Genomic DNA, 26,757 nt, shown 5'->3' on the forward strand with positions numbered 1-26,757 from the left:
ATGCTGCCACCCCCGTGCTTCACGGGTGGGATGGTGTTCTTTGACTTGCAAGCCTCCCCTTTTTTCCTCCAAACATAACGATGGCCAAACAGTTCTATTTTTGTTTCATCAGACCAGAGGACATTTCCCCCAAAAGTACGATCTTTGTTCCCATGTGCAGTTGCAAAACGTAGTCTGGCTTTTTTACGGCGGTTTTGGAGCAGTGGCTTCTTCCTTGCTCTGCGGCCTTTCAGGTTACGTCGATATAGGACTCGTTTTACTGTGGATATAGATACTTTTGTACAGGTTTCCTCCAGCATCTTCACAAGGTCCTTTGCTGTTGTTCTGGGATTGATTTGCACTTTTCGTACTAAGGTACGTTCATTTCTAGGAGACAGAACGCGTCTCCTTCCTGAGCGGTATGGCGGCTGCGTGGTCCCATGGTGTTTATACTTGCATACTATTGTTTGTACAGATGAACGTGGTACCTTTGAGCGTTTGGAAATTGCTCCCAAGGATGAACTAGACTTGTGGAGGTCTACAATTTCTTTTCTGAGGTCTTGGCTGATTTCTTTTGATTTTCCCATGATGTCAAGCGAAGAGGCACTGAGTTTGAAGGTAGGCCTTGAAATGCATCCACAGGTACACCTCTAATTGACTCAAATGATGTCAATTAGCCTATCAGAAGCTTCTAAAGCCATGACATAATTTTCTGGACTTTTCCAAGCTGTTTAAAGGCACAGTCAACTTAGTGTATGTTAATTTCTGCCTCACTGGAATTGTGATACAGTGAATTATAAGTGAAATAACCTGCCTGTGAATTTGATGGAATTTTCCAAGCTGTTTAAAGGCACATTCAACTTAGTGTATGTAAACTTCTGACCCACTGGATTGTGATATAGTGAGTTATAAGTGAAATCATCTGTCTGTAAACAATTGTTGGAAAAATGACTTGAGCTGACAAGGTACAAATCGGTCGTTCTGCCCCTGAACAGGCAGTTAACCCACTGTTCCTAGGCCGTCATTGAAAATAAGAATTTGTTCTTAACTGACTTGCCTGGTTAAATAAAGGTAAAATAAATACAAATTCTAAAATGTATTAAATTGTTTTCCCCCTTATCAATCTACACACAATAATCAATAATGAGAAAGAAAAAACAGTTTATTAGAAATGGAAAAAACAAAAATATCACATTTACACAAGTATTCCAGCTCTTTTCTCAGTACTTCGTTGAAGCACCTTTGGCAGCGATTACAGCCTTGAGTCTTCTTGGGTATGATGCTACAAGCTTGGCACACATGTATTTGGGGAGTTTCTCCCATTCTTCTCTGCAGATCCTTTCAACTCTGTCAGGTTGGATAGGGAGCATCACTGCACAGCTATTTTCAGGTCTCTCCAGAGATGTTCGATCGGGTTCAAGCCCGGGCTCTGGCTGGGTCACTCAAGGACATTTAGAGACTTGTCTCGAAGCCACTCCTGCTTTGTCTTGGCTATGTGCTTAGGGTTGTTGTCCTGTTGGAAGATGAACCTTCGCCCAGTCTGAAGTACTGATCACTCTGGAGCAGGTTTTCATCAAGGATCTCTCCGTACTTTGCTCCATTTATCTTTCCCTCGATCCGGGCTGTTCTCCCTGTCCCTGCTGCTGAAAAACACCCCCACAGTATAATGCTGCCATCACCATGCTTCACCGTAGGGATGGTGCCAGATTTCCTACAGATGTGGCACTTGGCATTCAGGTTAAAGAGTTTAATCTTGGTTTCGTCAGACAAGAGAATCTTGTTTCTCATGGTCAGAGTCCTTTAGGTGCCTTTTGGCAAACTCCAAGCGTGCTGTCATGTGCCTTTTACTGTAGAGTGGCTTCCGTCTGGCCACTCTACCATGAATGCCAATTGGTGGAGTGCTGCAGAGATGGTTGTCCTTCTGTAAGATTCTCCCATCTCCACAGAGGAACTCTGGAGCTCTGTCAGAGTGTCCATCAGGTTCTTGGTCACCTCCCTGATCAATGCCCTTCCCTCCCAATTGCTCAGTTTATCCAGGCGGCCAGCTCTAGGAAGAGTCTTGGTGGTTCCAAACTTCTTCCATTTAAGGATGATGGAGTCCACTGTGTTCTTGGGGAACTTCAATGCTGCATAAATGTTTTGCTACCCTTCCCCAGATCTGTGCCTTGACACAATCCTGTCTCGGAGCTCTATGGACAATTCCTTCCACCTCATGGCTTGCTTTTTGCTCTGACATGCACTGTCAACTGTGGGACATTATATAAATAGGTTTGTGCCTTCCCAAATCATGTCCAATCAATTGAATTTACCGCAGGTGGTCCTTGAGATCTTGTAGAAACATCTGAAGGATGATCAATGGAAACAGGATGCACCTGAGCTCAATTTCGAGTCTCATAGCAAACGGTCTGAATAATTATGTAATTAAGATGTTTCTGTTTTTATTTGTAGTAAATTAGCACAGAGTTCTAAAAAGCAGTTTTAGCTTTGTCCTTAAGGTATTGTGTGTAGATTGATGAGGAAAAAATGTATTTAATACATTTTAGAATAAGTCTGTAACGTAACAAAATATTGAAAATGCCAGGGTTCTGAAAACTTTCCGAATGCACTGTACATTTACTTTTACTTTCTTAGCTCCAGTTTACATATCTCCCTGGCATATTACATTATTTATGCACCAGCATGCATACCAGACGTTTTTGGACTCAAGTTGTTGTGCTGTGCTCACTTGAATAGGATGGTGGCGTGACGGTCCTTCCTGTGGGCAAATTTTGTCATCAAGCTTTGTCAAAGTCTGACATTCTCTGGATTTATGGTTCTTTCAAGACAACTGGGAACTCAGAAAAAACAAGGTTGATTCATGACATCAGTGATCTTCAGGTCGGAGCTCTAGATAGATGCCCAACTGAGTTCCTGACCTGGAATTCTGAGTTGGATGACCGTTCAAAACTTATTTTCCCCGTTGGAGCTCTTTTTTTTCTGAGTTCCCAGTTGTCTGAAATCACTGGAGTCTGAGATTTCTCAGTTCTGAGTTTCAGAGCCTCCATCCTACTAAACTACACTGTAGCAGTTACATATGCCTCCACCCTACTAAACTACACTGTAGCAGTTACAGATCCATACAGCTATAGAGCCTCCATCCTACTAAACTACACTGTAGCAGTTACATATGCCTCCATCCTACTAAACTACACTGTAGCAGTTACAGATGCCTCCATCCTACTAAACTACACTGTAGCAGTTACAGATGCCTCCACCCTACTAAACTACACTGTAGCAGTTACAGATCCATAGAGATATGGAGCCTCCATCCTACTAAACTACACTGTAGCAGTTACAGAAGTCTCCATCCTACTAAACTACACTGTAGCAGTTACAGATGCCTCCATCCTACTAAACTACACTGTAGCAGTTACAGATGCCTCCATCCTACTAAACTACACTGTAGCAGTTACAGATCCCTCCATCCTACTAAACTACACTGTAGCAGTTACAGATCCATTCAGATATGGAGCCTCCATCCTACTAAACTACACTGTAGCAGTTACAGATGCCTCCATCCTACTAAACTACACTGTAGCAGTTACAGATCCATGCAGATATGGAGCCTCCATCCTACTAAACTACACTGTAGCAGTTACAGATGCCTCCATCCTACTAAACTACACTGTAGCAGTTACAGAAGTCTCCATCCTACTAAACTACACTGTAGCAGTTACAGATGCCTCCATCCTACTAAACTACACTGTAGCAGTTACAGATGCCTCCATCCTACTAAACTACACTGTAGCAGTTACAGAAGTCTCCATCCTACTAAACTACACTGTAGCAGTTACAGATGCCTCCATCCTACTAAACTACACTGTAGCAGTTACAGATGCCTCCATCCTACTAAACTACACTGTAGCAGTTACAGACCCATACAGCTATGGAGCCTCCATCCTACTAAACTACACTGTAGTTGTTACAGATCCATACAGCCTCCATCCTACTAAACTACACTGTAGCAGTTACAGATGCCTCCATCCTACTAAACTACACTGTAGCAGTTACAGATGCCTCCATCCTACTAAACTACACTGTAGCAGGTACAGATGCCTCCATCCTACTAAACTACACTGTAGCAGTTACAGATGCCTCCATCCTACTAAACTACACTGTAGCGGTTACAGATGCCGCCATCCTACTAAACTACACTGTAGCAGTTACAGATCCATACAGCTATGGAGCCTCCATCCTACTAAACTACACTGTAGCAGTTACAGATGCCTCCATCCTACTAAACTACACTGTAGCAGTTACAGATGCCTCCATCCTACTAAACTACACTGTAGCAGTTATAGATGCCTCCATCCTACTAAACTACACTGTAGCCGGTAAAGACCCATACAGCTATGGAGCCTCCATCCTACTAAACTACACTGTAGCAGTTACAGATCCATACAGATATGGAGCCTCCATCCTACTAAACTACACTGTAGCAGTTACAGAAGTCTCCATCCTACTAAACGACACTGTAGCAGTTACAGATGCCTCCATCCTACTAAACTACACTGTAGCAGTTACAGAAGTCTCCATCCTACTAAACTACACTGTAGCAGTTACAGATGCCTCCATCCTACTAAACTACACTGTAGCAGTTACAGATGCCTCCATCCTACTGAACTACACTGTAGCAGTTACAGATCCATACAGCTATGGAGCCTCCATCCTACTAAACTACACTGTAGCCGTTACAGATGCCTCCATCCTACTAAACTACACTGTAGCAGTTACAGATGCCTCCATCCTACTAAACTACACTGTAGCAGTTATAGATGCCTCCATCCTACTAAACTACACTGTAGCCGGTAAAGACCCATACAGCTATGGAGCCTCCATCCTACTAAACTACACTGTAGCAGTTACAGATGCCTCCATCCTACTAAACTACACTGTAGCTGGTAAAGACCCATACAGCTATGGAGCCTCCATCCTACTAAACTACACTGTAGCAGTTACAGATGCCTCCATCCTACTAAACTACACTGTAGCAGTTACAGATGCCTCCATCCTACTAAACTACACTGTAGCAGTTACAGATGCCTCCATCCTACTAAACTACACTGTAGCAGTTATAGACCCATACAGCTATGGAGCCTCCATCCTACTAAACTACACTGTAGCAGTTACAGATCCATACAGATATGAAGTCTCCATCCTACTAAACGACACTGTAGCAGTTACAGATGCCTCCATCCTACTAAACTACACTGTAGCAGTTACAGAAGTCTCCATCCTACTAAACTACACTGTAGCAGTTACAGATGCCTCCATCCTACTAAACTACACTGTAGCCGTTACAGATGCCTCCATCCTACTAAACTACACTGTAGCAGTTACAGATGACTCCATCCTACTAAACTACACTGTAGCAGTTATAGATGCCTAACCCTATCAAGGTGTGTACAAATGTATCACCATGTATTTATTTTTTTGTCGTCTTTATACTTCCAAACCCATATTTCCAGTGATGCGTGTTAATGTTCGGATCGAGTGTCAGGCCTCTTAACAAATCTGCCCTGTACAAAATAAGTCTTCCCCGTAGATTCTTATGTGTAATGTTATGGAACTGAGTATTGATCAAGGTGCTAGCGTAGGCCTATATTTCTGATTCTATCTAGGGTCTGTCTTGCTGAATCAAATCTAGTTTTATTAGTCACATGTGCCGAATACAACAGGTATCGTATTCACACTTACAGTGACCTTACAGTGCAGTTGGAAAAAAATACAGATAGGAATAAGAGATAAAAGTAACAAGTAAGAGCAGCAGTAAAAAATAATATATACAGGGGGTTGCCTGTATAGAGTCAATGTGTGGGGGTACGGGTTAGTTGAGGTAGTATGTACATGTAGGTAGAGTTAATTAAAGTGACAATGCATAGATGACAACAGAGAGTGGCAGTGGTGTGGAGGGGGGGCAATGTGAATAGTCTAGGTAGCCATTTGATTAGATGTTCACTAGTCTTATGGCTTGGGGGTAGAAGCTGTTTAGAAGCCTCTTGGACCAAGACTTGGCGCTCCGGTACCGCTTGCCGTGTGGTAGCAGAGAGAACAGTCTATAACTAGGGTGGCTGGAGTCTTTGACAATTTTTAGGGCCTTCTTCTGACACCGCCTGGTATAGAGGTCCTGGATGGCAGGAAGCTTGGCCCCAGTGATGTACTAGGCCGTTTGCACTACCCACTGTAGTGCCTAGCAATCGGAGGCCGAGCAGTTGCCATACCAGGCAGTGATGCAACCAGTCAGGATGCTCTCGATGGTGCAGCTGTAGAACCTTTTGAGGATCTGAGGACCCATTTTCAGTCTCCTGAAGGGGAATAGGTTTTGTTGTGCCCGCTTCACGACTGTCATTGTGTGCTTGCACCATGTTCGTTTGTTGGTGATGTGGACACCAAGGCACTTGAAGCTCTCAATCTGCTCCCCTGCAGCCCCGTCGAATGGAATGGGGGCGTGCTTGGTCCTCTTTTTCCTGTAGTCCACAATTATTTCCTTTATCTTGATCACGTTGAGGGAGAGGTTGTTGTTGTCCTGGCACTACACGGCCAGGTCTCTGACCTCCTCCCTATAAACTGTCTCATTGTTGTCGGTGATGACACTGTTGTGTCATCGGCAGTTTTGTGAATAGTCACAATACTGGTATGATGAAAATACTTAGCAGAGGAATTTGGTTTATCGGATAGGACTGTGAACCTGATGCTCTTTCAGGATGGTGTGGAGCTATGTCTTCTCAATATGTTTGTGTTCTGCACTGCCTCAGCATTGGGCAAAAAAAAAAAAAATACACACACACACACACACACATTCGACAATGTTTTTTAAATGTATTTTATTTGTTTACATAATTTGATATCTATAATCAATAGTGACCATACATAGATATCTATTTGACTTGCTATGTATTCAGAAACATAGGATTTTATGATATTCCATTTCCCAACCAGCACTGCACCCTTTTGTTGTGCCCTCACGCTACGGTGCGAGATCCAGTCCCGACTGCGCGGTCGCAATATGCCTCAACTTGTCCCCTCCCCCGCGGACTGCCTGGCTTGAGATGAGTGGAAGATGTCGGTTTCGGGTCTGAAGGCCGAATTGAAGTTTTTGGAGTCAATTTTTGACCCAAACCACGAACGTTTCAGAATTATCGATTGGAAGCCTGATGAGCTTAGTTGTCAGTTTAATGTAACCGGTGAAAAACTCCTGATTATACATTGCAACATCACGGTAAGAAATAAGCTAACGTTAGCTAGCCTGTTAGCACAGGACGAGAGGATAAACATGACGAATTTGGCATTTTCAACGCGAACACATAATTTGTGTCACAAATCAGCTAGCTAACTAGATAATTAAATTACGAATGTGTTCAGAATTCAGTTTGTTTATACTTTAATAACGGGTCATATGTTCAGCTATAGCTAGCTATGCTATTTAGCAAACAACAAACAAGCTCATATGTGGTAAACGTTTAGTTAGTTGGTTGTTATAGACTAGCTAGCTAATGTTAGCTTGTTGGCTAATACGTCTGAGAAAAAAAACAAACCCCAACTAAAATACATTTGACCCTCAACCAACCTATAAAATGAAAGCTAGCTGTTAATTGTAGCTTATTTTTTAAAATATATATATATATATATTTTTGTTGTTGCTTATACAATAAGACAAGGTAACGTGACATGTGAACACGCAATTGCTGACTAATGCGGAATAATAGTCCCCGTGTGAAAATGGTTGTTTTTAGTATGAGCTTTGGGTTTAGCTAATTGATGTCGTAACAACTCGGATGAGCTTTTAACGGCTTTTAACGGCCAACAAATAAAACATCAGGACGTAACGTTTACAAGTCAGCGCACGTGACTTCGTGACTAGCTGGTTAGTGCGTGTTGTGTAGCTATGGATGTTTTCCCCGAATGTGATCTAGCATTTATTTATTCTGAAGTAGCTACAGCTATCTAGCTAATCAAATCAAATAGTATTGACCCGTGTATACATATTTGGCAGATGTTATTGCAGGTGTAGCGAAATGGTTTGTTTCTATCTCCCAACAGTGTAGCAATACCTCACAATACAAATACCAATCCAAAGAATAATAAATAAATACATTAAGAAATGTCAGTTAACCAGTTATTTATGTTTTGTAGATCTCGCTACACCGAACAAAAATATAAATGCAACATGTCAAGTGACGGTCCCATGTTTCATGAGTTGAATTAAGATCCCAGACATTTTTCATACTCAAAGAAGGTTATTTGTCTTAAATGTTATGCACAAATTTGTTTACATCCCTTTTAGTGAGCATTTATCCTTTTCCAAGATAATACATCCACCTGACAGGTGTTGCATATCAAGAAGGTGATTAAACAGCAGGATCATTACACAGGTGCACCTTATGCAGGGGGCAATAATGGCCACCCTAAAATGTGTAGTTTTCACACAACACAATGCCACAGATGTCTCAAGTTTTGAGGGAGCGTGCAATTGGCATGCCGACTGCAGGAAATTCCACCAGAGCAGTTGAGAGAATTTAATGTTAATTTCTTTTCCATAAGCCACCTCAACGTCATTTTAGAGAATTTGACAGTATGTCTAACTGACCTCACAACCACAGGACCACATGTAACCAGCCCAGGACCTCCACATCCGACTTCTTCATCTGCGGGATCGTCTGAGACCAGCTACCCTGACAGCTGATAAAACTGTAGGTTTGCACAACCGAAGAATTTCTGCACAAACTGTCAGAAACCGTCTCAGAGAAGCTCATCTGCATGCTCGTCGTCCTCACCAGGGTCTTAACCGATTTCAGTGGGCAAATGATCACCTTCGATGGCAAAATGGCACACTGGAGGAGTGTGCTCTTTACAGAAGAATCCCAGTTTCAACTGTACCGGGGAGACCGCGTTCTGTGGACAAGCGGTTTACTGATGTCAACGTTGTGAACAGAGTACCCCATGGTAGTGATGGTGTTATGGTATGGGCAGGTACAAGCTACGGACAACGAACACAATTGTATTTTATTGATGGCAATTTGAATGCACAGAGATACCGTGACGAGATCCTGAGGCCCATTGTCGTGCCATTCATCCACCCGCCATCACTTTATGTTTCAGCTTGATAATGCACGGCAGCATGTTACAAGGATCTTTACACGGTTCTTGGAAGCTGAAAATGTCCCATTTCTTCTATGGCATGCATACTCACCAGATGTGACCTGTCGAGCATTTTTTTTTTTTTAAGGTATCAGTAACCAACAGATTCAAGTCTGTATTCCCAGTCATGTGAAATCCATAGATTAGGGCCTAATTCATTTATTTAAATTGACTGATTTCCTTATGAACTGTATCTCAATTTAAAATCTTTGAAGTTGTTGTGTTTTTTTATATTTTCGTTCAGTGTAGATAGATGGCTAGATGGTGTGTCAGTTCAGCACTGCTCCATTACAGCTTTTCCTAGTAATGTGATCAACTGGTCACCACCTCTCTCCTGTTTTTTTTCTCTCAACCTCTCATTCCCAGGAGTCATACCCCTCTATACCCCCAATCTGGTTTGTTGACTCTGATGACCCAAGTCTGACAGAGGTGTTGGAGCGCCTGGAAGATGTCAGAAAGGGCACCTCTCTGGTAAGTCACTCACCTGTGTGTGTGTGTGTGTGTGTGTGTGTGTGTGTGTAGACTCTGGACCTCCCTCTTTACACCAACATAAAATGTGCTGCAGGGTGTAGCTACCAGCTCTCTTGGAAGGCATAGGCCCTAATAGCACGTACAAAATTGGTTGCTAAGTTACTGTAAATAGGGTCAGTTGACACTACAGGGCCTTCAGAAAGTATTCACACCCCTGGACTTTTTCACAGCCTGAATATAACATTTATTAAATTGAGATTTTGTGCCACTGATCAAAGTGGAATGTTGTTTTTAGAAATTAATAAAATAAAAAAAATGAATGTCTTAAGTATTCAACCCCTTTGTTATGGCAAGCCTAAATAAGTTCAGGAGTAAAAATGTGCTTAAGTTGCATGGACTATGTGTGCTGCAGATTACTGAGAATTTAAGATAAAGCTCATTTTCTCACACATTTCAAACAGACATGGCTCAAAAACAAATGACAATTCCAAGTTAACTTACTTTTAAAGAGCACGACCTCGTCTTTAATGACACCACATTCTTGTCAATAGGAATAACACTCATTTTGTCTTACATTGTGTAAAGACACTATCAAAAAAACAATTTACTCAACAAAACTACCGTATTTAAAATGTAGTAAATTTGCCGAAATTACAGTCAGAATGCACCAAGTATAATATATTATACTTATTTACATGTAATTAATATTTAGAAGTATAATTATCCAAAATGTGACTGTTCAAAGTATTTCAAAACCCACACAAAGTAGCCTATTTGATTGACAACAATTCTTACTTCTGTAAAAATTCAGACTATTTCAAAATGTAGGGAACCTCTCAATAAGATTTAGTACAGACCAGGCCTGACACAATTTTTTTTTTGAAATAGCCTACTTTGACAATTCAGTGAATGCAACACATATTAGAGGTGCATTCAGTCATCTCTAACTCCTCTTCCTCGCTGCCTTTTGCTGACTCTCCACATCAGTTTCCCTGACTTCCACTGACCTGGAGGAACAGAGTAACGGGGGAGAGGAGAGAAGCGATAATTAGGATACAGTTGTGGTCAGGAACATAATCTCTCCCTCTTACACGGTCTTCCTTCCTCATTCTTTTTCTCAACCATTAATGTAATAATAATAATATTGTGATCGTTACACGCCTCCCATTTCCCCCTCTCTCTCCCTCTCTCCTCCAGTTAATTCACATTTTCTTGACTGACAGACTAACTACAGAGTTCACCAATGTTAGCTGAGTAGTTACTCATCTGGGACAGTTTCCAAATGAATTGTGTCGGTAGAAACGGGACAAAACAAGCAACTTGTTAGCTGTAAATAAATATCCAACTGATCATATGAGCTCCACTGCACGGGTCTCTACTACCCTAACAGCTATGCTGACAAATAATAGGAAACCAAGTCAATGTATAGCCTATGGATATCTTCACCTTAGCAAACATGACAAACCATAACCTACACCAAAAAGATAAAAACAAATGACTCTAGCCTTCATTTCGGTGGCTAGATAGCTGGTTGTCTGTATTAGCAAGCTAGTGAAGGTTGATGCTTAGTGTGCACAACCCTAATTTACAGCAACATACAACTTTTCTTGACTGACTAGTTAGCTAGCTATAGCAAGCAGCTTGGGCTGTTTCCATATGAATTACATCGGCAGAAACATGCCCCCCACCCCCCCACACACACACACAAAAAAAGGATTTTAGGTAGCTGACTATATACAGCTGAACACTGCAACTATTTCCATGACAAAGAGAAATCATTCTCGCTCGCCTGTACTAATAACCAAGTCATCGTGACATGATTTGCTAATCTGAAAGCTTAGTCACCATGAGGCCAATGGTGACTTTCAAAAAGTAAGTTTAATGGCTGTGATAGGAGAAAACTGAGGATGGATCAACAACATTGTAGTTACTCCACAATACTAACCTAAATTATAGTGTAAAGAAGGAAGTCTGTACAGAATAAAAATATTCCAAAACATGCATCCCGTTTGCAACAAGTCAAATAAATAAACTTTTTGTCCTGTTTACAATGTGTTGGATTTGCCCTATACAGAATACAACACATCACTGAGTACCACGCTTCGTATTTTGAAGCATGGTAGTGGCTGTATCATGTTATGTATATGCTTGTCATTGGCAAGGACTAAGGAGTTTCAGCATAAAAGAAACTGAATAGCGTTAAGCACAGGCAAAATCCTAACAGAACTTGGCTCAGTCTGCTTTCAACAGACATCGGGAGACAAATTCACCTGTCAGCAGGACAATAACCTAAAACTTGAGTCCAATTATATACTGTTGTTAGAGCCCTGAATGCTGATTGGCTGACAGCCGTGGTATATCATACCGTATACCACAGGTAGGACAAAACATGCATTTTTACTGTTCTAATTACATTGGTAACCAGTTTATAATAGCAATAAGGCACGATATGGCCAATATACCACAGCTAAGGGCTTTGACTAAGAACAGCCCTTAGCCGTCTATATTGGCCGTATAACACTACCCCTCGGGCCTTATTGCTAAAAATATACTGAGTGTACAAAACATTAAGAACACCTTCCTAATATTGAGTTGCACCCCCCTGTCTCTCAGAACAGCCTCAATTTGTCGGGGCTTGGACTCTACAAGGTGTCAAGTGTTCCACAGGGATGCTGGCCCATGTTGACTACAATGCTTCCCACAGTTGTCAACTTGGCTGGATGTCCTTTGGATGGTGGACCATTCTTGATACACACGGGAAACTGTTCAGCATGAAAAACCCAGCAGCGTTGCAGTTCTTAACACACTCAAACCGATGCATCCTGGCACCTACTATCATACCCCGTTCAATGGCACTTCAATCTTTGGTCTTTCCCATTCAACCTCTGAATGGCGCACATGCACAATCCATGTCTTAATTGTTTTGAAGGATTAAACATCCTTCCTTAACCTGTTTCCTACCCTTCATCTACACGGATTAAAGTGAATTTAACAGGTGACATTCAGACCCTCTAGTCAAGAGTTGGTGCGTTAATCTAAGTAACAAAGATCCCCATAAATGGAGGTAGTGAAGGGGGGAAAAAATGACGAATGGAGGTAGTTTTTTGCCAACTAAAATAAGGGATACATTTTTTTTTTTTTTAACAAATCTTTCCTGAATTTTCTTATACAGGTTCTCTTAGATATTGGACAGACACTTCAAAAATGTAATCCTTACGATGTCGTTTTTTTTCTAATTAGGTGTTTGTTATTTAATGCATTTCTATGGGCTACAGTAGTAAAGTACAAATTCAATATTTTATGAACTCTTAAAAAAAATTATTATTATTATTATTTTTTTAATATTTTTTTTAAAAAATAGCTAAAGCGGTACTACAATTCAACATCAAATAGCTAAATGATCCGCGGTATGACGTTCTTAAAACAAAGTCAACTTAGAATCCCCCTCTTTCATCTGGATTCACCTGGTCAGTCAATATCATGGAAAGAGCAGGTGTTCCTAATGTTTTGTACACTAGAGGTGCTTATCAAGGCAAATGTTAAATATTCCCGGGTGGCTTAGTTAGTTTTGACATAAATCGGCTTGAAAATGTCAACTTTGCAGTATTTTTGTTTTGTGTGTTAATTCTGACATTAGCCCAGAATGTTTTTGTGTTAATACGTACAGCCGGAAATAACCTTTGGATATCAGAGTGGCAGTAAATCGCCAGAATTCCGACCAGAAATACTACTTTCCCGAATTGGATCCTTTGTTCGTACCCCCCAAGGCAATTTAACTCATCCCAGAGGCTGCTCCATGACACCACCAGCGGAGAACTATTCTGAGTGGACTTCTAGTCCGACACGGGAGGCGTGCACACCATCCACCGCTTCCGAGTATATTACTCACTAATGTTCAGTCTCTGGACAATAAAGTAGACGAGCTCAGGGCGAGGATCTCCTTCCAGAGAGACATCAGGTATTGTAACATACTCTGTTTCACAGAATCATGGCTCACTCCGGATATGCTGTTCCTGTCCATACAGCCAGCTGGGTTCTCAGTACATCGCGCAGACAGATATAAAGAACTCTCTGCGAAGAAGAAAGGCGAAGGTGTATGTTGAATAATTACTCGTGCTGTGATTGTGATATCGTACAGGAACTTAAGTCCTTTTGTTCACCCAACCTAGAATACCTCGACAATAGTCACAGCCGTGTATTTTTTCCCCCTCAAGCCGATACCACAATGGCCCTCAAGGAACATCACTGGACTTTGTGCAGACTGGATACCACATCCCGAGTCTGCATTTATTGTAGCAGGGGACTTTAACAAAGAAAATGAGGAAAACGCTACCGAAGTTCTATCAACACATTTGCCTGTAGTATTGGTGCTTCAAAAACTCTGGACCACTCTCCTTTCCGGGATGGCTACAAGGTCCTACCCCCACCCTCGCTTCGGACAATCAGATCACGACTTCGTTCTGCTCCTCCCTATAGGAAACTCAAACAGGAAGTACCCATGCTAAGGTCTATTCAACACTGGTTGTGCAAAACGTCAGTACAGAGACAGTGGAGTCGCAATTCAACGGCTCAGACTCAAGATGTATGTGGCAGGGACTCTAGACAATCACAGATAACAAAGGGAAAACCAGCCACGTCGTGTACACTGAGGTCTTGCTCTCGGACAAGCTAAATACCTTCACCCGCTTTGAGGATAACACAGTGCCACCGACCTGGCCCGCTCTCGAGGACTGTGGGCTCTTGTTCTCCGTGTCCGACTTGAGTAAGACATTTAAGCTCGTTAACCCTCGCAAGGCTGCCGGCCCTACGACATGCCTAGCCACGTAGTCAGAGCCTGCGCGGACCAGATGGCTGGAGTGTTTACGGATATATTCAATCTCTCTTTATCCCAGTCTGCTGTCCACGCTTGCTTCAAGATGTCCATCATTGTTCTTGTACCCAAGAAAGTCATTTAATTTACCTTTGCTATCGCCCAGTAGCATGCACTTCTGTCATCACGCAGTGCTTTGAGAGGCTAGTTAGGGATCATATCACCTCCACCTTACCTGACACCCTACACCTACTTTTGCATACCGCCCGAATAGATCAACTTACGATGCAATCGCCATCACACTGCCCTATCCCATCTCGACAAGAAAAATACCTATGTAAGAATGCTGTTAATTGACTACAGCTCAGCCTTCGACACCATAGTATCCTCCAAGTTCATCACTAAGCTCAGGGCCCTTGGTCTGAACCCCGCTCTGTACAACTAGGTCCTGGACTTCCTGATGGGCTGTCCCCATGTGGTGAAGGTAGGAAACAACACATGGAGAAGGTGAAATCTTCAAGTTCCTCTGCGTACCCATCACTGACCTCCTGAAATAGTCCACCCACACAGTGTGGTGAAGAAGGTGCAACGGCGCCTCTTCAACATCGGGCGGCTGAAGAAATTCGGCTTAGCCCCTAAGACCCTCACAAACTTGTACAGATGAACCATGGAGAGCAACCTGCACCGCCCGCAACCGCAGGGCTCTCCAGAGGGTGGTAACTTTTTTTAAAACACCTTATATATAAGTATTCAGACCCTTTGCTATGAGACTCGAAATTGAGCTCAGGTCCATCCTGTTTCCATTGATCATCCTTGATGTTTCTACAACTTGATTGGAGTCCACCTGTGGTAAATTCAATTGATTGGACATGATTTGGAAAAGCACACACCTGTCTATATAATGTCCCACATTTGACTGCATCTCAGAGCAAAAACCAAGCCATGAGGTCGAAGGAATTGTCCATACAGCTCCAAAACAGGATGTGTCGAAGGCACAGATCTCGGGAAGGGTACCAAAACATTTCTGCAGCATTGAAGGTCCCCAAGAACACAGTGGCATCCCATCATTCTTAAATAGAAGACGTTTGGAACCACCAAGACTCTTCCTAGAGCTGGCCGCCCCGCCAAACTGAGCAATCGGGGGAGAAAGGCCTTGGACATGGAGGTAACCAAGAAAACGATGGTCACTCTGACAGAGCTCCAGAGTTCCTTCAATAAACTCAATATTAGGAAGATGTTCATAATGTTTTGTATGTGTAAAGTTTACGTACTGTTTTAATCATTTTAATATATATAGATATAGATAGATAGATAGATAGATTAGTGTGAATTGTTAGATACGACTGCACTGTTGGGGCCAGGAACATAAATAAATATGTGTATGTGACCAATCACATTTGATTTGATCAACCACCAACTTGACAGAGCTTGAAGAGTAAAAAAAAAAATAATAATGTGCAAATATAATAACCTCAGTTGTCCTCGTTGACTATGGTGATTATAACGTGTATTGACTTGGGGTTGAATTCTTATCTAATCAAGATGTATACATTTAAAAAAAATTATAATTTAAAAATGAATTTTTCTCAGGCTTTGCCATTTAGAATATTTTGTGTAGATCTTTTTTTTTTTTTTTTTTTTTTTTTTTTTAGAAAAGAAAATGATATCCCAATTTGTAACACAACACAGTGTGGATAAAGTCTAGGGGTATGAAATACTTTCCAAAGGCACAGTACGTACCATTTAGCAGATGCTTTTATCCATAGCGACTTAGTCATATGTGCATCATTTTTCCCCCCCGTATGGGTGTCCCCCAGCGGGAATGTAAACTAATGACCCATGGCGTTACAAGTTACTCTACCGACTGAGCCACAAAGAACACTGACTAAGTTGCTCTGACTCTCATGGAAATCATAATACCTCCTTCAAAAGTGTTTGATTATTTACAGTAAATGTTGTTGGTATTGTATTATTGTGAAAAAGGGTTCAGAGATATTGTAGCTGCTGTAGAATGATAGTTGACCTGTTTATTATTTTTCTTTCGCTCTCTCTCCCAGCTCCTACAGCAGCTAAAGCGTCTCATCTGTGACCTGTGTCGGCTGTACAACCTGCCACAGCACCCAGATGTTGAGATGCTAGATCAGCCACTCCCTGCTGGGCCCATCAACCCAGAGCGCAAGGTAGGGCTCATTTTAGAATTCAAATATATTTCTATGGTAAGCCTGACAACCTCATAAAAAATAATCTAGAATTGGTGGAACCCACAGTTTTGAAGCCAGACGATATTCAGTTGGTTTTGAATCACATTTTTAGATACATATTTCTGGCTAACATTATTTGCATCAGATTTAAATCGAAATATAGTGATTTGTGGATGGCGACAGCCGTAACAAGGCAAGCCTCGTATTCTGGGCCTGGGAAACATTCCATACTCCATTGATACAAACAGTCTTCTTTTTTTGTATATTCTTTTTCCCACTCTCCCGTATAGCATGGACCAGCGGATGAAGTGACATCCGAGGAGGAGGATGAAGAAGAAATGGGCGAGGTGTGTGTGTGTCTGTACATGTTTACCTACGTATGTACCAGGGTTGGGCGGTTTTACGGTTGCGTCATCGATCGACGGACGCTTGACAGCCATCGTCGATGGTGACGGCCATCGTGATGTCACAAACAGGGTTTAGCATATTGGAATTTGACTGCACCTCCGGAGTCTGGCAGCACAATAGCACAGCGCTGTTCTGCACACAGCAGGGTGATGTTTTCAAATGGCCTATTTGCCGTAGCTTACATTTTCAATGCAAGCACTGCCTTCAGAAAGTATTTCATAAGCCTTGACTTATTCCTCATTTTGTTGTTACATCCTGAACTCTAAATGAATATAATCAAAATATTTCTGACCCATCTACACAATACCCTATAATGATGAAGTGAAAACATGTTTTTAGACATTTTTGCAAATTTATAGAAAATTAAATACAGAAATATCTAATTTACATAGGTTTTCACACCCCTGAGTCAATACTTTGTAGGAGCACCATTGGCAGCGATTACAGCTGTGAGTCTTTCCGGGTAAATTCTCTAAGAGCTTTGCACACATGGATTGTACAATATTTGTATATTATTCTTTAAAAAAATTCTTCACGTTCTATCAAGTTGGTGGTTGATCATTTCTAAACGGCCATATTCAAGTCTTTTCAAGCCAATTTAAGTCAAAACTGTAACTAGGCCACTCAGGAACAATCAATGACGTCTTGGTATTCAACTCCAGTGTGTATTTGTCTTACTGTACATTATGAAGCCGATTGTCCTTCTAAAAAGGTGTATTTTGTCTCCCAGTATCTGTTGGAAAGCAGACTGAACCAGATTTTTCCTCACGTTTTTTTTGCATGTGTTTAGCTCTATTTTTATTTTTTAGCCCAAAAAACTCCATAGTCTTTGCCAAAAACAAGCATACCCATAACATGATGCAGCTTCCACCATGCTTGAACATCTTGAAGAGCTGTACTCAGTGATGTGTTGGATTTGCCACAAACATAACACATTGTATTCAGGTCAAAAAGTACATTTCTTTGCCAAATTTTTTGCAGTTTTACTTTGGAACATTGCAAACATGTTTTGGACTATTTTTCTGTACAGGCAAAAAAAATTGCTCTGTGATTTAGGTTAGTATTGTGGAGTAACTACAATGTTGTTGATCCATCTTGAGTTTTCTCCTATCGCAGCCATTAAACTCTGTTTTAAAATCACCATTGGCTTCATGGTGAAATCCCTGAGCTGTTTCCTTCCTCTCTGGCAACTGAGTTAAGAAGGACGTCTATCTGTGTTCTAGTGACTGGGTGTATTGATACACCAGCCATAGTGTAATTAATAACTTCACCATGCTCAAATGGATATTCAATGTCTTTTTAAAATGTTTTACCCATGTGTAGAGATGAGGTAGACATTCAGAAATCATGCTAACCACTTATTGTTCACAGAGGGAGTCCAGGCAACTTATGTGACTTGTTAAGCAAATGTTTACTCCTGAACTTATTTAGGCTTGTCATAACAAAAGGGTTGAATACTTATTCACTCAGCTTTTTATTTGTATTTCTTTTGTAAAAATGCTGCAAAACATAAATCCACTTTTGACGTTATGGGGGTGTGTGTGTGTGTGTGTGTGTGTGTGTGTGTGTGTGTGTGTGTGTGTGTAGGCCAGTGACACAATCTCAATGTAATCAATTTTATATTCTGTCTGTAATACAACAACATGTGGAAGAAGTCGAGGGGTGTGAATATTTTCTGAGTACAATCTATTAGATGGTTAGGCTGTTGTCTTGCGTTATGTTATTAATAATGTAGCTTGACACATGACTTGCGCTCCCGAGTGGCGCAGCGGTCTAAAGGCACCGCTATCTCAGTGCTAGTGGCGTCACTGTAGTCCCTGGTTCGACTCCAGGCTGCATCACATCCGGGCCGTGATTGGGAGTCCCCTAGGGCGGTGCACAATTGGCTCAGCGTGGTCCGGGTTTGTCTGGGGTAGGCCGTCATTGTAAATCAGATTTTTTTTTTTTCTTAACTGACATGCCTTTAAATGAAAGTTAAATAAATTCCTATTAAAAAATAATAATTTGACATGGATATAATTGTTTTTAATAAGTGATATAAGTATTTTTATGGACAAAAGATAAAAGGCCCTATCAATTCGTAAATCATTCTTTCGCCTAGACTTGCCAAAATAACAAGGTCTAACACTGTTTAGGCCTAGCAATGTGTCCTTGTATATTGCCTTCTTCCCGCCAATTGACCCCTATCGTCTATTCCTGCCATGTTTGGATTGGACGATCTGTCATTTTAAGACCGCCCAACCCTACTATGTGTAATGATATGGAGACCGATAATGTCCACATTCATCATTAACTTCTTGTGCTGTATATACATTCTCTTGTGTTTCTATACAATATGCAATAAAACTGTAGATTATGTTCAGCAGGACATTGAAGACTTGGACCACTATGAGATGAAGGAAGAGGAGCCAGTGGACGGGAAGAAGTCAGAGGATGACGGAATAGAGAAGGTAATTACCCTGCATGCATCTGTCTACAAAACATTAAGAACACTTGCTCTTTCCATGACAGACTTATTGATGTCACTTGTTCAATCCACTTAAGTGTAGTTGTAGAGGGGGAGACAGGTGAAAGAATGATTTTTATGCCTTGAGACATGGATTGTGTATGTGCGCCATTGAGTGCTTGAGGTGTCACTACAGACCCGGGTTTTATCCCGGGCTGTGTTGCAGCCGGCTGCGACCGGGAGACCCATGAGGCGCCGTACAATTGGCCCAGTGTTGTCCAGGTTAGGTGAGGGTTTGGCCACCCGAGATGTCCTTGTACCATTGTGCCCCAGCTACTCCTGTGGCGGGCCTGGAGCATGCACGCTGACACGGTCACCAGGTGTGCGGTGTTTCCTCCCGATACTTTGGTGCGGCTGGCTTCCGGGTGAGCATTGTGTCAAGAAGCAGCACGGCTCGGCTGGTTGTGTTGTGTTTCGGAGGACGCACGGCTCTTGACCTTCGCCTCTCCCGAGTCCGTACAAGAGTAGCAGCGATGGGACAAGACTGTAACTACCAATTGGATACCACAAAATTGGGGAGAAGGGGGGGGGATGCCAACAAAAAAAATCTGTGTATCAAGGATAATCCAACCACCCAAAGGACATTCAGCCAACTTGACCATACTGTGGGAAGCATTGGACTCAACATGGGCCACCAGCCCTGTGGAACGCTTTTCTTTTTACCGTCTTCCCTAGCCTGGTTGCGTCTGTTCAGCTATTACGTTCCACTCCTTGTACTTCGTGTCGTTTACCAAAGAGGCCAATAGCGTCTGGTTCCAGCAGATGCCCTTTTCAGGAAACGGACGCTGCGAGACCTACGAGCTCAGACAAGACGCAATGGTGCAAGAGGACTAGCTAGTGTTAGCAGAACTGAGTGATTTACCTTTTAGCTATATTGTAGAATTAATGGAAACGAACACAAACGGCTTTGGCATTATGAATACTCTGTTTCTCTGTAAATAATTGTAATATTGATAGTTTAAAAAAAACTGGGAAAAATCCCTAACCAGGAAATGTAAAAAAGAGAAAACAGAGTTCAGGAAATACAAAATCTAATTTTATGGAATCCCCCCTGATAATTTATTAACCATTATTTTGCCAGGTATATTTACAGGACACATCTCTTGTACACCAATGACCTGGTGAAGTGTTGCAGGGTAGAGGAGAAGAATGTGCTTATTTGAAAGCTATACAAAAATAGCAGCTCGCAACCTTTTCAGTTTTTAAAAAGTAGCTGATATTGTCCTGTCGAAACCAGTCTGTCAAAAGTTGTTAGCTAATGTCTTTAAATTCGCTAACTAAATTCGCTAACTAAATACGTAATGCAATTGTGACCCTTCGCTAAGCCCCGCCACCCTTGGTTACTGTTGCCTTTTCCTGGGAAGTCCCTATTTTCCCATTCAACCACTGCCGAAGACCCCTCACAATGATCTCAAACTGTTTTAAATACTCAATGAAAATGAACACAGACTACCCAGGAAACTCTTGGGTGTGTTGTGGTGGACTTGTCATTACAATTGCTTCAGTGGAAACCTGTCAAAATGTTATTTCCAACCACCAATGACCAACTCAGCCATAAATCCCAGTTGCATATTGAATGTTGAGATTGACGAAAAGGCTAGTCTCTTTGGAAAATGACATGCAGTGGCGTGTTAGACTGTTAGGCGTGTTAGTCTTCCCTACATGTTATTTTTTTATGCCTTACGTTTTTTTACACAATACCTTTTGCAAGTAACCATTTCATTATACATTATACATACATATTTTACTATTGTTTTACTATCTTATTTATATATATATATATATTTACAAATTATTTTTTTCATCTAACTTTTTATTATTAAATTAAGCACTTCCTACTGCATTTCTTTTTTTGGTACGAAATGTGCTATATAAATACAATTTGATTTGAAGGAGAACCTGGCCATCCTTGAGAAGATCCGTAAGAACCAGAGGCAGGACCACTTGAACGTAAGTGCTCATTCGGTAAGGTTTCTTTCTTCTTTTTCAGGGGGGGACGGGAACATTTCTACAGTTATATAGTGTCTCTGTTTTTTTTCTTAACCTAGTCCTTGGGGACCACCAGCAAAATTTAATCCATTCCAAAAACTAGCTCGCCTGATTCAACAAGTTCACTAATCATAAAGCCCATGATTGGCTAAATCAGGTGTGTTGAGTGTTTTGGAATAGATTAAAAGTAGGTGTGGTCCCGGAGGACTGGATTGAGAAATGGTCCTCTGTTAGCCTGGTTCTGATCCCAGTGATGTTGTGATGCCTGTTTCAGGGTGCCGTCTCTGGTTCCGTTCAGGCCTCCGATCGTCTCATGAAGGAACTCAGGGAGATCTACAGATCACAGAGTTACAAGACAGGTGAGTCCTGGCCTGGTTCAGTTTAGGACGGCGCGATATATCGAATTAATTCGTTTTTTGTGTGATTTTTCTTTTTTCCCCTTTTTGTTTTAACCTCACGCCAACTAAGTTGAGAGATCATACCTTCCTCTGACAAGCGGTTTCAACTCACTATTTACATTTGAGGTTTGGTCCAAAATAATTGGTGTTATGGACACAAACACATTGAGACATTATTTTACTGTAATAGAGGAGTTCACTTCTCTATCAATACCCTTTTTATGTCTCAACTCGTCAAATTGCATGCAGATCAGACACTACTAAGATACTCCATTCCTTTAGTGTCTACCCCTCCCCAGTTGGCCCTCCCCCTTTAGTGTCTACCCCTCCCCAGTTGGCCCTCCCCTTTAGTGTCTGGGCCTCCCCCTTTAGTGTCTGGGCCTCCCCCTTTAGTGTCTGGGCCTCCCCCTTTAGTGTCTGGGCCTCCCCCTTTAGTGTCTGGGCCTCCCCAGTTGGCCCTCACCTTTTTTTTTTAGTCATTCAGTTTTTGTAATGATTTAGTTTGTTGTGTAGTCAAGATTTCAGCTTTTATTTTCATTGTTTTTGTGTTAGTTTTCTCCTGTGAAGCACATTGTGTTGCATTCCTGAAATGTGCTGTATAAAAATAGCTGGATTTTGTCTACCCTTCCCCATTGGTTCAAACTGTTCAGTGTCTACTCCTCCCCATTGGTTCAAACTGTTCATTGTCTACTCCTCCCCATTGGTTCAAACCCTTCAGTGCTTGTAGATCTGGGCTGATGAAAACAATCATAACATGTTTATTAACTCCTTAGGGTCCATGTCCACGCTCCTTGGAAAATTTAATTGGCATAATTGGGAGAGAAAAAAATCCCCATCAAAATCCGCCTGTTTTTTTACAGTGATGTTCACCTGTATATATCTTGTTATTTATTTCCAGGTATTTATTCAGTGGAGCTAGTCAATGACAGCCTTTATGAATGGCACGTCAAAATAAGAACGTAAGTATTCCGATCCGGGTATTATTTCATAGAGATGTGTAGTTTCCTAGCTGTCCAAGTCTGGATAATATAGTCTAATCATTCGGTCATTTATTTTAACAGGGTAGATCCAGATAGTCCGTTACATAGTGACTTGCAAGTTATGAAGGAGAAGGAAGGGGTGGACTACATTCTGCTCAGTTTCTCATATAAAGTAAGTTTCATTTGTTGATCGATTAAAAAAAATATATTTATTATTATTATTTTATATGTTAATTTGTCTTTTATTTGACGTGAAAGAGGTTTTGAGCTAAAAATATTTCTTCTTGTTTGACTCTTGCAGGATAACTTTCCTTTTGACCCACCGTTCGTACGGGTCGTCTCTCCTGTGCTGTCTGGCGGGTGAGTGCTGCTCAGTGACGTCCTTGGAGGAATCTGTTCATTGTGTCCTTGGCGGGATCGGTTCATTGTGTCCTTGGCGGGATCGGTTCATTGTGTCCATGGCGGGATCGGTTCATTGTGTCCTTGGTGGGATCGGTTCATTGTGTCCTTGGCGGGATCGGTTCATTGTGTCCTTGGCGGGATCTGTTCATTGTATCCATGGCGGGATCGGTTCATTGTGTCCTTGGAGGGATCGGTTCATTGTGTCCTTGGAGGGATCGGTTCATTGTGTCCTTGGAGGGATCGGTTCATTGTGTCTTTGGAGGGATCGGTTCATTGTGTCTTTGGAGGGATCGGTTCATTGTGTCTTTAGAGGGATCGGTTCATTGTGTCCTTGGCGGGATCGGTTCGTTGTGTCCTTGGCGGGATCGGTTCGTTGTGTCCTTGGTGGGATCGGTTCGTTGTGTCCTTGGCGGGATCGGTTCGTTGTGTCCTTGGCGGGATCGGTTCGTTGTGTCCTTGGCGGGATCGGTTCCGTTGTGTCCTTGGCGGGATCGGTTCGTTGTGTCCTTGGCGGGATCGGTTCGTTGTGTCCTTGGCGGGATCGGTTCGTTGTGTCCTTGGCGGGATCGGTTCATTGTGTCCTTGGCGGGATCGGGGTTCATTGTGTCCTTGGCGGGATCGGTTCATTGTGTCCTTGGCGGGATCGGGTTCATTGTGTCCTTGGCGGGATCTGTTCATTGTGTCCTTGGCGGGATCGGTTCATTGTGTCCTTGGCGGGATCGGTTCATTGTGTCCTTGGCGGGATCGGTTCATTGTGTCCTTGGCGGGATCGGTTCATTGTGTCCTTGGCGGGATCGGTTCATTTATGTCTTTGGAGGGATCGGTTCATTGTGTCATTATCCATCACAAATGCAAATCATTCTGAACTACTGTTTTAACCAATGAGAATAGTTTGATGATAAAAGGAACATGACCTTTTTTTAAAAACAACTTTAAAAAAAAATATATATATATATATTTTTTTTAACCTTTTTATTTAACAAGGCAAGTCAGTTAAGAACAAATTATTATACCTACTGTGATATGTAGTTGTCGTACATAGCTACTTTATGTTGAATACACTGGTACGTTGAGTGTCTGCTAAATGACAAGGATGAGATGGGCCTAATCGTTATCTGGTTACGTGGACCGGTCCTGGTACTTCTCCATCTTGAACGGGTACTGAGCTAATACTTCTCTTCATTCATTCTGTTTCAGTTACGTTCTTGGCGGAGGGGCCTTGTGTATGGAACTTCTCACAAAACAGGTCTGGATTATATTTAACCATTCACACAATGTTCATCCCTAACCCAAGTGGTTGAGGAAGTTGGCTCTTTCTCTTAGCTCAATTGTCTTCTCTCCTTTGTTGCTCTCTTCTGACAGAAGTGACCAGGTGAAAGTCGGCCTAATGATGTATTTCTATACGTTGTTTCAGGGCTGGAGCAGTGCCTATTCCATAGAGTCTGTGATCATGCAGATCAATGCCACTTTAGTCAAAGGAAAAGCCAGAGTGCAGTTTGGAGCCAATAAGGTAGGCTAATGCATTCAACATCCTGCTAATTGGTACCAGAGTTATGAGGTTGTTGAAGATGAGTCTGATCTGCTTTAATGAATTAATTTCCTTTCAGAACCAGTACAACCTTGCCAGAGCACAACAGTCATACAAATCCCTGGTCCAGATTCACGAAAAGAATGGTAAGTCCCAACTATCAATCCATAGGAGGTTAAATGATGTATAATATGGATAATATATACACCAGTGGGTACTATGGCAACCTCCTGTGTTATTTTTGTTCAGGCTGGTACACACCTCCTAAAGAAGACGGCTAAAGAAGGCACTCCTCATACTCACTGGGAACAGAATAATGTCTTTGGGTCAAAAACTTTTTTTTTTTTTTTTTTTTTTTTGAGAAGGGGGGGGACTATTTTCTCCCTTCTGACTTATCAGGAGTAAGTAAATAATTTTTCTCCTGGAAACCAACTGACAAAATTCTTCCATCTCGCCTGTCGTCGTCGTCGGCGGCGGCTCAGTTGACCAGTATCTCTGCCTGGTCCAACAATAGGCTAGCCCCCCGTCCCCGTCGCTAGCCCCCGTTGTCACTCCACTTCCTCTGAGGGCCGTGTTTGTGGAGACTGAGGGCATCGTGCACATCTTTTTTTTTTCTCTACACAGAAAGGTTCTTGTTTTCCCTTCTCTTAAAAATGTGGAGAATGTTTTTTTTTTTCTTCTGTACATACGCTGGTGTGACAACATGGGCTTGACATAAAATCACCATCTGTTTCTCCTGGGAGAGAGAGACAGAACACTGATGTTCTGACAAGACGAGAGCTAGTTGGTTTGTTCGTAGCCATGTCCTTCTCTGTTTTTAGTGTGACTCTGTCAGCTCTTACCTTACAGCCACGGCATGGTCAGTGGGATTTAACTGAAAGCTCTGTGGTGACCGTTTGAATTTAAAGCGAAGAAGAAGATGATGATGAGGATGATGTTTCAGTGATGTCATCTTTCGTGACACTGCTCCTTATTCCTCCACACTTTGTGTAATATTTACTGGTACAAATTGCAGGCATTGTTAAAATATTATACGCTTAAAATTGTAATTGTACTTGCTGGCTTGTTTAATGTCCCATGAGCCAGATTGGTGACAAAATGGTGTGTGACTAGGATGCAGGAGGGACTTTAAACGGAGTCTAAGGTTCTGTCCTAAATAACGTCCTTTTCCCTATACACTACACTACCTTTGACCAGGGCCCTATGGGAATACAAACAGAATGTTGACCAAGCTTTGCTTTATTTCTAAGAGCATCTCTGCTATGGATTTCAGATAAATGGTTGGGCAAAAGCAGTAAACTATGTAGCCCAGGGCTGCCCAACCCTTTTCCTGGAGATCTACTGTCCTGTAGATTATCAGTCAAACCCTCTTCCTGGAGATCTACTGTCCTGTAGGTTCAGACCAACCCACTTCCTGGAGATCTACTGTCCTGTAGGTTTTCAAACCAACCCACTTCCTGGAGATCTACTGTCCTGTAGGTTTTCAGCCCAACCCACTTCCTGGAGATCTACTGTCCTGTAGGTTTTCAGCCCAACCCACTTCCTGGAGATCTACTGTCCAACCCTAATTTAGCAGTTCTGATTCAGCTAGTTAAGGTCTTGTTGAACAGGTGTGTTTTAAATTAGGGTTGGACTGAAAGCCCACAGGACTGTAGATCTCCTGGCAGAGGGTTGGACTGAAAACCCACAGGACTGTAGATCTCCTGGAAGAGGGTTGGGCAGTCCTGATATAGGGAATCACTCAATACCATCTCCTTGCTGTCCTGTAGCATGCAGCTATTGATCTCTAGTCACCACACCCAGTCTGAATATTATTAATGTACTATAGTTGAACTGGGCTCCACCTGTCATTTTGTAAATCCATGTACCTGTCTTAAATATAACATTGGGGGGGGCAAAACAGGTCTG

The 26,757-nt window shown here is 42.0% G+C and overlaps 1 protein-coding gene across 4 annotated transcripts; it reads left to right on the forward strand.

The window, feature by feature from the left end:
* The first annotated feature begins 7,010 nt into the window (after nucleotides 1-7,010).
* On the forward strand, nucleotides 7,011-26,283 carry LOC112266488 (ubiquitin-conjugating enzyme E2 Q2). Of its 4 annotated transcripts, none has more exons than XM_042325089.1 (14): nucleotides 7,011-7,237; nucleotides 9,523-9,627; nucleotides 16,495-16,617; nucleotides 16,929-16,985; nucleotides 19,410-19,496; nucleotides 21,446-21,502; nucleotides 21,816-21,900; nucleotides 22,838-22,898; nucleotides 23,001-23,091; nucleotides 23,221-23,279; nucleotides 24,519-24,567; nucleotides 24,736-24,831; nucleotides 24,929-24,995; nucleotides 25,099-26,283. In XM_042325089.1, exons 1-14 carry the CDS (start codon nucleotides 7,079-7,081, stop codon nucleotides 25,128-25,130), a joined length of 1,128 nt encoding a protein of 375 aa, XP_042181023.1. In that variant the 5' UTR covers nucleotides 7,011-7,078; the 3' UTR covers nucleotides 25,131-26,283. The 4 variants fall into 4 exon arrangements, with proteins under 4 accessions (XP_042181023.1, XP_042180965.1, XP_042180970.1 ...); XM_042325031.1 differs by having other exon boundaries at nucleotides 7,012-7,237; nucleotides 21,446-21,517; nucleotides 25,099-26,282; XM_042325036.1 differs by having other exon boundaries at nucleotides 7,013-7,237; nucleotides 19,413-19,496; nucleotides 21,446-21,517; nucleotides 25,099-26,282.
* The last annotated feature ends 474 nt before the right edge of the window (nucleotides 26,284-26,757 follow it).

The sequence above is a fragment of the Oncorhynchus tshawytscha genome, linkage group LG01 (assembly GCF_018296145.1).
Source record: "Oncorhynchus tshawytscha isolate Ot180627B linkage group LG01, Otsh_v2.0, whole genome shotgun sequence".
Lineage (NCBI taxonomy): Eukaryota > Metazoa > Chordata > Actinopteri > Salmoniformes > Salmonidae > Oncorhynchus > Oncorhynchus tshawytscha.

Bases quoted from the DNA above. Each gene is read 5' to 3' on its own strand.
- LOC112266488 (XM_042325031.1), top strand. From the start codon at position 7,079: ATGTCGGTTTCGGGTCTGAAGGCCGAATTGAAGTTTTTGGAGTCAATT. The intron at 16,618-16,928 runs GTAGGGCTCATT...TCTCCCGTATAG, and splicing joins CCATCAACCCAGAGCGCAAG to CATGGACCAGCGGATGAAGT. The intron at 21,518-21,815 runs GTAAGGTTTCTT...TGCCTGTTTCAG, and splicing joins TGAACGTAAGTGCTCATTCG to GGTGCCGTCTCTGGTTCCGT.